This window comes from Acanthochromis polyacanthus, chromosome 14 (genome assembly GCF_021347895.1).
Source record: "Acanthochromis polyacanthus isolate Apoly-LR-REF ecotype Palm Island chromosome 14, KAUST_Apoly_ChrSc, whole genome shotgun sequence".
Lineage (NCBI taxonomy): Eukaryota > Metazoa > Chordata > Actinopteri > Pomacentridae > Acanthochromis > Acanthochromis polyacanthus.
In genome coordinates, this window is record NC_067126.1 from 29,607,223 (window position 1) to 29,621,361 (window position 14,139).

Genomic DNA, 14,139 nt, shown 5'->3' on the forward strand with positions numbered 1-14,139 from the left:
CTTTAGGCCAATTACAACAAAAAATGAGCTGTCTTTCTTACATATCAGACTGAAACCAACGACTGGAGCAAGATGGAGTTGAGCACATTCTCACCTCTGAAAGTCCTAAATGCTAGTATCTGGCTAATATAGGGGACACTGGCTTAGTTTATAGCATGCCAATATGTCTTTTAATGGTCATTTTATAGACAAAAGTGTGTTTTGTGCCTTGCCAGCTGATTCATGGTGTTTGGTTTGTTAATTGGCTACAGGCTACCAGCTGCTTAGCCTAGCATCCTAGCTATCTTAGCTAATTAAGCTTATCAACCTGGTTAGGTAGCCGCACTTTAATATTTAATGTTTTACTGACTGTCAGGAAATGCCTTGCAAGCATAAGTCGCTTTGGAATAATTTTTTACGGTTATTGTCACTGTTCAAATACATTTTTCAAACCGTGTTTTGTAGACCTGCGTTTAGCAAACTAATTTTAGGCATCTGTGGAAAAATGGTTTGCTTGTGTTACATAAGACTTTTTTTTTTTTTTTTTTTAGATTATCATATTTTTATTATGCTATTGGCTTTAAAAAGTAGTCTGACTGTAAATAACACAAGCGACAACTAGTGGAAAGTAAAGCATTTTCTTAGGTACTGTCCTCAAACACAATTTTAAGATACTTTTACTTTAAGTGTTTCCATTTTATGCGACTTTATAGCCGACTTCCACGTCACTATATTTCAGGGCTAATTATGGCGATACCGCTCCACTACATTTATCTTTACTCACTTTTTACTCACTTTTAAGATGAAGATTTTATACAATAGATAATATAACACACTTTTAAACACTGCACAATGTTAAAGATTAAACCAGTGGTTTCTACCCTTTTTGGCTTTTATCAAAAACCAATATGTAGTCAGGGTCACATTTGAAACGTCTTTGAGTTTTTAACAGCTCCACTAAATGCAGGTTTACTCAGTGAAGAATCTGAATACTTTTTACACCTCGGTTAAAACAACTAACTATAGGAAAAGCTTGATCAGAGAAAATCTTGATGTGCACTGTGCTGGTGATTTACTGTATTTCATGTTTCCATGATTCCACAGTTTTGATGGCGAAAGTGTGGAGAACAACCCAGAGGCTGCGATGGATAAGTCTAAGGCCTGGAGCCGCTCTATAGAAGACCTGCATGGAGGAAGCACCCTGCCGTCTCCCATCACTGGGAATGGCATCACCCGAGTCGGGCGACATTCCACGTTACGGTATGATAAACATGCAGAACTACCACACTCTCTGATTAGTGAAAAGATTTATTTTTAAACAGGTCAACTTTTTTTCTCCATCACAGAGCTTTTGGCTCGGCAAAAAGCAACTCAATTTTCAATCTCGTTTTTTAAATTCCGATTATTATTTAATCAAGCGTAATAGACATTTTCCTTTTTCGAAAATGCGTATTATCATGTTTACCGTCATGCATAGTCACCCCGCAAACGTCCATCCTGATCTCAGGAAAACTCTGCATCTGTGCTTTTGTGTGATTTGCAAATTTGAACTGTTTACTTTCATTGTTATTTCTTTGTCGTGTTATTGAGCAATATTTTTTTTTTTTTTTAAGAAGTTACACACTCCATAATGGTTCCTCAGTTACCCAATGGTCATGAGATCTGTAAGACGTTAAATGGCTTAAGACACACACTGGAGGAAAGTACCATTTGTCTAGAGTTTTTGGCTGGTCCCTAATGATTATGACACATGACTGACAAAATTTTTTCATGTGACAGATGAAAGATGTTTTTATTGAGGGAAAAAAAAAGGTTTATTTTTTTCTGTCTTGATTTTTCTAAATACCAAATGGATCTTTTTTAACTCCAAATCCTGTGTTGCAGAGGATTTCACAGCAGTTTATTCTTAAGCCCATGCTAATATATGCTCTGAAGCACAAATCCCATTCATTGCTGCATTATTTCTCTAATCCGCCCTGTCATTCCATTAAAGTTTTGGTACAGCACTCGCACTGACTTATGTGACCTCTAATCCTTTAGTTTGAAGAGGTTAACTGGAACACATCGTACACAAAGAGCCCTATTGATTCAGTGAAGCACATGTCTTTTTAATATGAGACGTCAGCCATTTTTAGTCTTTCAGTTTTGTTTTTGTTTTTTTTACTGTGAGTTGTCTGAACTGAAATAACATTTTCTTGCTAACGAAATTACATTTGCACACTTTTTTTAACAATAATCTAGATGCTAGTCCGAGTTTTGCAGGTGATAGACGGAGCTACACGTATGAATGGTGTTTTATCTGTGTGAGATTGAATTGGAAACCTGTTTTATGTACAAAATCTTGATATCCTCAACCCACTCTAATGTGAAAATCTGGAGTTATTTATTGTTATTTGTGCATATTTTGTTTTTGCTTTGTTCCTTGAGAGTTCACTAATATTAATATACCTGTCAAATATGAATACTGGGCCATGTCTGACTTCCACGTCACCTCACCTTTACATCTGCTGCCTCCAGATGTTACTCTCCTGCCATCACTCCTGAGCATGTACAGTATGTTTAATTGGTCAGAGTGTCCTCACTGAGGGTTGACTGTCTCTTCTGTTTTGTCCTCGTGTTCCTCCGTAGTCCTCTGGTCTTTTGTCTGCCAGTCTTCGACAGCAGGCAGGTTTCAGCTTCGCTGTGCTGGCTCACAGTGAGCTTTCTGCAGCTTTAACCCTGTATCCTCGTTCCTCCCAAAGATGCAGACACCCACATAGTGCTATATGGACACACACATGCACCCTCATACACAATCCCCCCCACCCTTCCTCATTGTACTTTATACCTCCCTGCTAGCGCTGCCCAGTTTATTTGTCCTGCTGTCTGTGTCGGGGATGTGAATTATTTGTACTGCCAGCCCACCCCCTCCTGCGCTCGAGACTGAATTCTCCTTTCCTTGGAGCAAATGGGTTTCTCTGCACTCATTGTTCCTGCCTCTGTGTCTGTGTGCTGCTTGTGTGGCTCCCTAAATGCCATTCTGTGCAGAAGCTAGCCTAGTTTCAACAACAGCCACATAAAAGCTCGGCACTAGGCTACAACCAGTACAGATAGAATAGGTGGCTTCTAAGAAAATCTTCTGTATTTTGGATATATTATTTGTTTTCCTGGTATGTGAGCAGTATCACACAAATTGTGACACATTTTCTCTGGTCTTCTATTGGTTTTAATTCCTAATGTCTATTTTGTCCATTATACAGAATCTTTTTCCCCCCATGCTGCTTAGATTGGCTTTAAACTAGGATAATGAGAGCTAAATAGCTGCTTATTACTGCTAAATTAAGACTTGTGTATGTGTCTTCTTCAAACTGCACTCTTGAAGGACGCCAAGCACACTGAGCTGTCCAAAGTGCTCGCAAATAAGACGGTATGTCAGAAGAGTGAAGAATGATAGTAATACTGTATGTAGCTGTGTTAGACCCGTGTTTTATAGCCTGTAATTATAGTTGTAGAGCTTTGTGTTGTTCTGTGGTATTAGCCAAGTGTTTTTTGTTCATTACTATCTTGCTGTTTTGAGAAAATGGTGTTGTTTTCCAACCAGATCATGAAATCTTTGATGTCTCTGAACCTTTTCCTGCTTAATGAAGGTGAATCGGATTCTGTTGTACCGCTACCTCTACAACTTTGGCCCCCTTTCTGCACTAAATATTCACTATTCATTATATGACCATCGTGTGTCTTTGACCTCAAGACATCAGTCCCTACCTTCACAAATCCACAGCTTCAGGAATGAGTGAAGTTCTTGTTGGTCATCTACAAAGCAGTGAATGTTCTTGGTCCTGGCTATAATTTGACCCCTGTCCTTGTTTAGATTCAGATTTAGCTTTAAATGTTACAGTAATTTATCATAAAACATCTAAAAATGCAGAATTTCCCGAACTTGCATTCATATTATTCATAATCTTAGGACCTTTTTTTCGGATTCCCAGCTTCACCTTTAAACTAAACTTTAGTGTTTCTTGTTCTGCTCTGAGCTGAATTATTAAATGATGAATTTGTTGTCCTTGAGCACAGTTTTTTGGCTCTTTGCTTAGTTGTTTCCTCACTCTACCGTAAATCATTTGGATCCATCATGGTGTGTTTAATGCGTTGCATAAAGTTTAGTTGAATCACCTGAGACATGTCAAAGCAGGTCGAGGTATTACATTTTGTTGGTGTTACGTAACCACTCATCGTTTCTTTGGTTTGAGATTAAGAAACATTGTTTACTCATTTCCTGCTAATTATGCCACACCTCAGTTTGGATGTTGCTATCATCAGGAGAGGAAAACCCCTGGAAAGAGGTCCTTTTAAATTATTTTTGCTGCTGTGTGAAGCGAGCGCTCCAGTTCTGTCAGAAAGAGTCTCATGAATTGAGTGCATTTGTGTCGGGGAACTTGTTTTGCACCCATCCGGCACCGCATTCTGCTTAATGCGACATGTAGCAATACCTGGAATACAAAGCAAATGTCAGATGTGCACTCGTGTGAGTAGAAACACAAAATGTTTCAGACTGAGCTGTTTTTGTAGCTTATTTTAATGTGAACACTTAGATGAACCCTTAAGCGTCTTTGTCCTGAAGCTGCTACATCTTCCTTGAAAGCGTTTGTCCTTTTCAGACACACACACTCGCACACACTCGCACACACTCGCACACCGTGTTGTGACTCACAGAGGAGTCATGCCTTAGGCAGGGGAGCTGACACGAGTCGGTATCAGTAACCTGAAGACACATTTTTCTCCAGAACTCTGCCTGGTAATTGAACCTCGTGACAAAAGTCTGAAAATAAACTGTTTTGCTCTGACTGGCTGTGGATATTATTCAGTAATACTGCTGCTCCAGCATTTCTCCTTTATTGCGAGAGCTGCACCGGGAGAAGAGGCCTTGTTTTTGTCCGCAATCACTGCGCTGCATGCAATTGACTGGCTGCTATTGTGTTTGCCGTAAGTGATATCTTTGTGAAGGACGTTAAATTAAAACAATTGAAAGAAGGCGTCCTGTGGCCCTGTGCGTGGCTGTAGATTATGTGGCCTTTGTGCTGGTTATTGTAAGGTGGCGTGGCAGTTTAATAGCCTCCCCATGTGAAGGAAATTGTGTGTGGCGAGGGCTCGTTTACAAATAGCATCTGTTTTCTTGTCTATTCAGACCTTGTGCACTCTTGTTTGTGATCAGACACTCATAGACTCAACAGTTCATTTGGTAAAACAGCCTTTATCTTATTTAACACTGACTTCTTTTTGTCTATCCACTATTATCTTTTTTAGTTGCAACACGCTGCCGAGCCGGAGAACGCTTAAAAACTCCAGGCTAATCTGCAAGAAAGACGACGTCCACGTCTGCATCATGTGCCTGCGCGCTATCATGAACTACCAGGTCAGCCCTCTGCACTCCACAGGGAACATCACATCCACACAGAGTGCACGACGTCCCTCTGGGCGAAAGCACACTTTATCTTACTGAAGCCAAATTCAATTTGCTCCACTGCTAGTTCTCCATGTTTCATTTATTATGTGGAGGAATTCCCTATTCAGCTTATTCAGTGGCTCCTCTTCTCTGTTAATTAGCTTATTTGTCTCTGTCTTCCTCCCTCTCGTTTGCTTTTCATCTTCCAGTACGGCTTCAACATGGTCATGTCGCACCCACATGCTGTGAATGAAATTGCACTAAGCCTCAACAATAAAAACCCCAGGTAAGTTCAGCACACAAGTTAAATATTAACTTCCAAATCATAAGGTCAACATTTAAAAAGCAAAAAGCGCAAGTTTTCTTTGTGCTGATAAAAAAAAAATAAGAGTCGTTAGATAAAACATACAATAAGAGGTTTGTTTGGTTTAGAGGTTATCAACATTAGCTTCAGTGCACCTGCACAGTCTGATCCAGAGCGAGTGTCTTTGTTGCTCAGAGGCACATTCATCCAGACAGACGGGTCAGGGCACCGCTGGCACACTCCACTACACTGGCAGCTGCTTACTGAGACAGCTACCAGAAGGACTCGTGTGTGTGTGTGTGTGTGTGTGTGTGTGTGTGTGTGTGTGTGTGTGTGTGTGTGTGTGTGTGTGTGTGTGTGTGTGTGTGTGTGTGTGTGTGTGTGTGTGTGTGTGTGTGTGTGTGTGTGTGTGTGTGTGTGTGTGTGTGTGTGTGTGTGTGTGTGTGTGTTTTTTCACTTCATGCCCCAGGGTTTGAGGATTTCCTCAAAAGTGGATGTGGAGCCACTTCGCATCACCTGTCACATTTGGTCTCATCCGGGCAGAGAAATTCTGCGTGAATGAACTGGAGACAGGGTGAAAAGGACATTTCTGTCCTGTGTGCTTTAAAACACAGACACACACCTACGCACACTGCAGCATCTGCTTTTTACATGCCTTTTGATTCAGTGGGTGCAATGAAAATTTGGAGCTTTTGCGACATTACGAAACTTCTTGTTAACAAAACATTTAACCCTCGTGTCGTCCTGCAGGTCGAATTGACCTGTTTTAAAGTTTGAAAATGTGTGAAAAAATATTTTCCCAGTGACAACTTCCACATTTTCAACATTTTTGGGAAATTTAAAAAAAAAAATTTGGTGGGGGGAAAAAAGAAATGTAAAAAAAAATGTTTCTTTAAGAACATTCAGAATAAAAATGAACCAAAATCCAACAATTTTCACTGGATTTTGGTTGATTTTTTTCTAAATGTTCTTAAAGAAAATATTAGAAGTTTTACTGATATATATGTGTAATCAGTTTAGATATTTTAGGATTTTTTGGGGAAGATTTTTCATTCATTTTTTGAAAAATATTTACAATTTTTATTTTTTAAGTCATTATTTCTTGCCAAATTTGGGGATTTACAAAAAATAGATTAAACTTTTCAGGGAAACTTTTAAGGATTTTTTTTTTTTGCTGAATGTTTGGATTTTTTCCAGACAAGGGAACAGTACTTTTACTGCCCGTCAATGAAGACAACAGGAGGGTTAAGCCAGAAGTCATATCGCGGTTGTGTTGGCATAATCCATTTTTTATAAGTTGTTGCTCCCTTTTATAATGATGAATACTTCAATAATAGGCATTAATCATAATAAACGCTGTAATTACATGTAGATTTATTCCGCACAGACGTTTCAGCCGTGACATGATCTTAAATTACACTGTTTCCACTTTGTTTGCTGTGTGTTAAAGTGCAGGTTTGCTGCTGCGCTGGCACTTGTCATTTGCTAACCATTCCTGCTATTATTTTTCCCTGTTTTACAGAACTAAAGCTCTGGTTTTGGAGCTCCTGGCGGCAGTTTGTCTCGTGAGAGGAGGCCACGAAATCATTCTCTCTGCGTTCGACAACTTTAAGGAGGTACAAGCTGCACAGAGCAACAAAGTGGTGTCTTAGGAGACGAGTATGTCATTACATTCCGACTGTGCAATTTCGAACTGTGCCTCAGCCCTGGAGGAATGCACCTCTGGTAGACCTGTACATTCCTTCTAATGGATAGCATCTAGGAATTAGCTCTTTGAAAACAGATTTCAGACACTGGTTTAGCTGCATAACATAGGACGACCCACTTGGCTATCAGGAAAAAAACAGTTATATATGTGTTAACTGGATTTGGCAGTTGCATCAAAGCTCAGAAAAGAAGGGAGACAGATGTAACAGATAGCCTTGTCTGACCTTTGCCTGTCTGGATGAGGCATTCTGGCTGCTGAAGAAAGAAGTAGAAGGTTTATAATGGAGACGGCGGCCCCATTTTGTAGCATACGGCCCACAAACATGGGCCGACCGCAGTTAATGTAATATTTACACCCCTGAATGAAATATTGAGTGTTGCTCTCAGCGGCACAAGCATTAGTGGAAGAATAAGGCACAGGGAGAACATAGCTCGTCTAATGAGATAGAGGTTGAGGAATGATTATGATATCGTAAGCTGTTGAGGGAGCTTGTGAGGACTGATTTTGGATGTTCTGGTTTTTTCTTCAGTTGAAAAGTGACACTTTCTTATGTAATCTCATTAGTTTTATTTCGCTGAGTGACTTTGATATGCTGCTGGATGAAGGGGCTGCGGGCCGAGGCTTGAGGCTTCATACTGAAGTTCTTGGATCTGCTCTCCTCCTCCTCCTCCTCCTCCTCCTTCCTCCTCCTCAATTCTTTATCATGCTCTATCTCCCTAATTGACCTCCAGATGAACCGTCTGAACTCAAATCTCTCTCTTCTCTTCTTTTTATCCTTCTGTCTCCAAAATTCAAGTTCAAAAAGGGAACACTTGCAAAACAACAACTGCAGTGTATGTGGTGAAATTTGGAGTATACAAGTAATACTGAACAATGTCAGCTCTATGCAGAATGAAAGAATGATGCCGCAGCATTTCATGAATAATTTATCATAGTTATTATCACTCTGAAAACTGCTCTCTTTCTCTGACATTATGATAAGCTGTAGAGTGTCATTACCTCTTTATTATTGTTGGTATATGATTTAATGGTTCATGAGATACCAGTACCTTCCATCACTGCGGGTTCCTCTCTACGCCTTTCCCTTGGATGAATTCAGTAAAGTGATATGTGGTTTGTTTTCCAGGTATGTATGGAGGACCAGCGGTTTGAGAGGCTAATGGAGTATTTCAAGAATGAGGACAACAACATAGACTTCATGGCAAGTCCACACACTCTCCTAATGACTATTGATTGCGCTGCAATCCCTTGAAAACTCGGAGATGGCTTGTGAGGCTTTTCAAGCTGAACAAATTGAATGTGTTTCCTTTTAATTTTTCACTGTTTCAAGTGAAGTCGGGTCAGTTTGTATCGTGTTCTGTGGGTGCATAAAGAGCTGCGTAGGTCCGGCTGTGATGAAATAGAAACATGAAATGAATGAATCTCCAGCTGGTTAGAAATGCAAATATTTTGAGTGTTTTGAACAAGGCTGCATGCGTCTTCATATATTGGTCTAAACTCAAAAATACACTCAGTGAATGGACACGTCAGTCTTGGGTGTGTGGTTTCACATCACAGCACAAACTACTGTTGCAGTGAATCAAAGTGAAGTGGCACTAAGCAAAGAACCTTTGCCAAGTCTGTCATTTCCAAGCTAAAACGTGCCTATAAATCTGGCAGAGAAGGCTGAAAACGGTGAAGAAAGTGCCAACTTATGCACGATTTTACTCAATGTATGTCCCCATCCTTTCCTTACGTATCCAGTCTATCTGATTTGAATAGGAACAAATGATGTGTTTGAATAGGCCTTCAAAAGGGCTTTGAGTAGGACCTCTGTCAAGTTTTGCACAGTTTCCCTGTAGGCCATCGTCTTGACAGCAACACTAAAGCAAATACACTTTGTCAAAAGCTGCCATGTCACACCCAGACAACGGAGCTCTTCACAGGAAGTTCATTAAGCCATTGCCAGTGTGAGAGGTGTGTGTGTGTGTGTGTGTGTACATTAGACACTGTGAGAAGATCCCTCTTGATCTGTTTATGCAAGCTCCCATAAGGCAGCCAGTGCTGTTGAACTGAACTGACTGATTTTGTTAATTTGTTTTTTCAGATCCTTTTAATCTGCCAGATAAGCCGCTCTGCCAGCCAAGCGGGCAAAATAATGAGGATTTACTCACACAATTTCAGGCGAAGCGATATTAAAAGGCAACAGATATGATAATGAGCATAAAACCAATTCGTGGAAGTAGCAGGCTGTCACATGAAAACCACAAACCTGTTGTCGATGTGTCCATTAACACATTTTAATTTTCTTTGTTAGCAGCTTGTTTGTATCTCATGATGGGAAAACATCTGTACAAAAAGTGTCTCACTAATGTGTACAAAGCCTACAGCATATGCTTTGCAGTCTTCACTAACTGTGCTCTACCTGTGTCTATCCTCCAGGTGGCCTGTATGCAGTTCATCAACATCGTGGTGCATTCAGTGGAGGACATGAACTTCAGAGTTCATCTACAGTACGACTTCACCAAGCTGTGTTTGGACGACTACTTAGATGTGAGTTGAGACATAATTCTGCAGGAAAATGGACAGACAGACATCCTTATGAAAACGTCTGCTCTTGAAATTCAGCTCAGTCCGGAGCATAAGTTGTCATTACAGCACCCAAGAGACAGCAACCACAGAAAAGCAGTCAATAATGACTTTTCCATTACTTGAGAAAAATCGCTTGGCTTTGTAGATCTTCGTCTCCTCTGTAGCGGCAAAGTCGATGTCGGCCTTTCAGTCTGAGATGTCGACATCATGCAGTGAAGGGATAAAATAAATACCGTTTTTCACTCACTTTTTTGGTGTGTGTTTTACAGAAACTAAAACACACAGAGAGTGATAAGCTGCAGGTCCAGATCCAGGCTTACTTGGATAACGTGTTTGATGTGGGAGCTTTACTGGAGGACGCCGAGACCAAAAATGCTGCCCTGGAGCGGGTGGAGGAGCTGGAGGAGAACATGTCACATGTAAGAGCCCTCAAGTGCTGATGTGTTACCCTAAATAACACTTCAGGACGTTGATGGCACAGCTTGTTGATGAGGGGAACAGCAGTCTGTTGGGGGATTTACTAGGATAGTGTGTGTTTTCATTTGTCTGTCAGTGACCGAACAAGACGCGCACAAACATCCTTTTTGTAGCATTAGTAATGGCTATGTTCTAACAGATAGTTTTTTTTTTTTTTTCTAGAAACATTATCATGTGAAATGCTTTAAAATATTACCCCACTGAATCTCTTTGTTGGCATTCCGATTTTGTTGCTGTCAGTTTGTTGACTATTGTTTCCATAGATGACAGAGAAACTGCAGGACATGGAGAACGAGGCCATGTCCAAGATCGTGGAGCTGGAGAAGCAACTGATGCAAAGGAACAAGGACCTCGAGTCCATCAGGGTCAGACGTTATCTCTGTACTTCAACATTTGTTCCGTTTATTGCTGATTATTAGGTGTTTATGTGAGAGGTCCATACCTGTGTGCCATCTTTAGATACGCTACTCATTTGTTTTAATACAGATTAACCATATGCATTTAGATAAATGGCATCAAGAATATCAGAAAATTTAAAGCATTTCAGGAAAAACAAGATGTATTTGCAGATTTTCTCTAGATCATTATCATTCTGGGATTTGTTTTTCTGTTGCTCCATGTTTCTTGTCATATTTTTATAACTATCTCTTAACTTTCCCCCACACAGGAAGTCTACAAAGACACCAGCTCGCAGGTGCTCTCACTTCGGCAGATGCTGAAGGAGAAGGACGAGGCCATCCAGCGACAGAGCAACCTGGAGAAGAAGATCCACGAGCTGGAGAAGCAGGGGACCATCAAGATCCACAAAAAGGGAGATGGGGACATCTCAATCCTAACGTCCCCGCCCTCTGGGGTGGAGGGTGCTCTCACTGGAAGCATCGCAGTTGTCGGTCCAAACCATGTAGGAGGTGGAGCAGGCACAGCAGCTCCACCTCCACCGCCTCCACCACCTCCTCCACTCCCGGTGAACGGCACATGTAGGTTTAATATTGTTTAAATTAAACACTGAGCTCAATCACGAACCCTCTATCTGTCCTGTTGTTGGTTTAAATGTGGACTTTTTGTGCAGAGTGAATATATTTGCATTCACTTGTATTTAATTTTCAGTTCAAAAATGCCTTGTCATTGACTGAAACGTGACTCAGGATTTTTTTCCTTATCCTCTCCTCACTGTTCTGCCTCTTTTCTCAGTGCCAAATGGACCATCATCTGTAATTCCAGCAGCAGCAGCGGCTCCACCACCTCCGCCGCCGCCGCCTCCTCCACCTCCCCCTCCACCCCCAGGACTCCCCTCAGAGATATCAGCCCCCATGCCTCCTCCGCCTCCACCTGTAGCCCCCCCGCTGCCGGGCTGTGGGACGGCCACAGTCATCATGAACTCCGGGTTAGCAGGTAAGGTCGCCAGATGGGAAAACGTGCAGGCAGTGAATCAGTTTGTGTGTAAAAATGTCCACTATATGGGACCGTCTCTCCAACTATTTTCTGTCTTAAGATAATGCTTAGCCTGATGTTTTTGTGGCTGTGTGATAGCTTCTTGCATGTAGGACTCCACTAATTGTATCATCATTATTATTATTGTAATTATTATTATTACAGTACAAATTTTAAACAGAGAAATGGAAAAAAAAAATCATGAAAGAAAGCAGGAAGGTCGCCAAAAAAACTTCTATTGAAGAAGTGGGACTGAAATGCTGCCAGCTAATTAAAAACATTTTATGACATGAATTTCCTTTCTTTCTTTAATTCTAAACTAATCTTCTCAGAGAATACACATCACAAAAGGCTGCAATATCACAGTGACAGATGAAAATATAGAAAGTTGCTCCTGCTGTAGCTTTACTTGCTGTGTAAGAGGTGTAAGAGGATGCAGGTGCATTCCGAATACTCTCCTTCACTGCAAATTTATTTTAAAGCCGTCTTAAAATGTGTGGCAGCTTTTTTTTTTCCACTGTAAAGGCCTTCTAGTTGATGGGAACTGATGAAAGCTGTTACTGTTACTGTAAGTTTGTATTTGTGCATATTTGTACCTTTTTAAGCTGCATTTTTGTTGTTGAGCTTGAGGAGAATATCAGTAAAGGGTGATTTTTTTATTTTTTTTGGTGTTAATACAAAGTGGACAAACAGTGAATTTGTACATATTTAAAGATATTTACACAAAGGTTTTCCATTAATATTGAGTAGGTGGATGCGATAAAAATCACTTTACTCTTTCAAACTTAGCATTAGTCCTGCTCCTGTTTAGATGGTTGGTCGATAAGTCGTAATGACTCTCTCACATGTGACTGTAATCTGATAAACCTGTGCTGCTTGTAGATATGGGTAAATATTTCTCACGATACATGCATGTGTATGCTGTGAAATAGCACCCTGAGACAGTTCTAAGCCTCCGAGACTGAAAACACATCAGTGCAAGGCGATTAATGTTGGTTACATCACTCAGTAAACAGAAGAAACCCCATTAAGTTTTATTTTTAGAGCATGGATTCTGTAGCGTGTTTGTGATGTGCACTAACTCTGCCAACTTCTTAATGACTTGTCTTTGAATTGTTTCCTTTTTCTGCCAACCAGAGGGACCCATCAAACTTTTCTGTAGGTTCTTGCCTGTCGTGTTTGCTGTTGTGTTACTCCCCACTGTTTCCCTTCATTTCCCACAAGTTTTGAAAATGGTATTTTCAGAGTCTGAGTTGAAAATGCAAGAATAAGTCGTACTTGTTATATTCAAGCTTCTTTCTGACTACTCATAATTCCCACATTTCACACGCACATTTTGACTTCTTGTTTCTTTTTAGCACTTCTTAGCATACTATTTAAAACTCTGCTGCAAATCGTGTGACACAATTGCTGGAAGAGATGTTTCAGGCATTAGAGTTTTACTTGAGGTTGATTTGAGGAGAGTAGAGATGAGTAAAACAAGTTAACACTCTGTGAAACTGCACAATTTTGACAGTTCTCTTGTTTGGATTCATGGCTCATGCAGAATTTACACCTCTCCATACATGTTTCATGATTCTGTTGGTACCAAAGTTACCTAAATCACATTGTTCATGCTGTACTCTCTCAAGGCCTTTCTTGAAAAAAAGACATAACACAGCTACACAGGGTGTCCTTGTATCTTTACGTCCTTGACTGAGACTGACACTGAATTCTTCCAAACATTCCTTCATTCTCTGTGTAAGATTTGCTGTTAAACCTTTAGACGACTTCAAACAACAAAGAAAATACCACATTTCAAACTTTTGCATGACGGCTTGCTGTAGTATTGTGACCGTGTGTGTTTGTATGAATGAAACATTGCCACATTTTCGAGCGCTGGTTGCATGCTGAAACACAGTGACCTGCCACGGCACGCAGGTGATTAAAGTGATATCCAGTGTGCAGAGCTGGAATGCTGTTTACCTTTCCCATGATAGCGTTATCTTGCTGCCCCTGCTGATGTCTCGTTCGAAGCAGGGCGCCACCTTAACATTTAGCTTCGGTAAAGCAGCCCGAGTGGCTACAAATAGCTTTAATCTGTCCAATAAATAGTTTGTCGCCAGACCTGACAGGAAATCCTCACCATATGCACCACCACCAGCGGCTAAGAGGCTTCACTGTTGAAAAAAAGTGCCCTTTCTGTTTGGTTTGAAGCATTTATATGGGCACAGGAGGAATTCACTTGAAGTAAAGTTTTAAAGTATT

At 40.6% G+C, this 14,139-nt stretch overlaps 1 protein-coding gene across 6 annotated transcripts in view; it reads left to right on the plus strand.

The window, feature by feature from the left end:
• fmnl2a (formin-like 2a) overlaps positions 1–14,139 on the plus strand; it is a 53,273-nt gene that overhangs the window by 29,001 nt on the left and 10,133 nt on the right. For 3 of the 6 annotated variants that reach the window (XM_051958653.1, XM_051958652.1, XM_051958654.1), the window contains exons 6-16: positions 1,084–1,239; positions 5,263–5,371; positions 5,611–5,687; positions 7,228–7,321; positions 8,540–8,614; positions 9,835–9,945; positions 10,254–10,403; positions 10,725–10,826; positions 11,129–11,438; positions 11,653–11,853; positions 13,030–13,050. In XM_051958653.1, coding sequence (XP_051814613.1) covers positions 1,084–1,239; positions 5,263–5,371; positions 5,611–5,687; positions 7,228–7,321; positions 8,540–8,614; positions 9,835–9,945; positions 10,254–10,403; positions 10,725–10,826; positions 11,129–11,438; positions 11,653–11,853; positions 13,030–13,050 — 1,406 coding nt within the window. The remainder of the gene's footprint in view (positions 1–1,083; positions 1,240–5,262; positions 5,372–5,610; positions 5,688–7,227; positions 7,322–8,539; positions 8,615–9,834; positions 9,946–10,253; positions 10,404–10,724; positions 10,827–11,128; positions 11,439–11,652; positions 11,854–13,029; positions 13,051–14,139) is intronic. The other 3 variants (XM_051958655.1, XM_051958657.1, XM_051958656.1) reach the window with 1 other exon arrangement.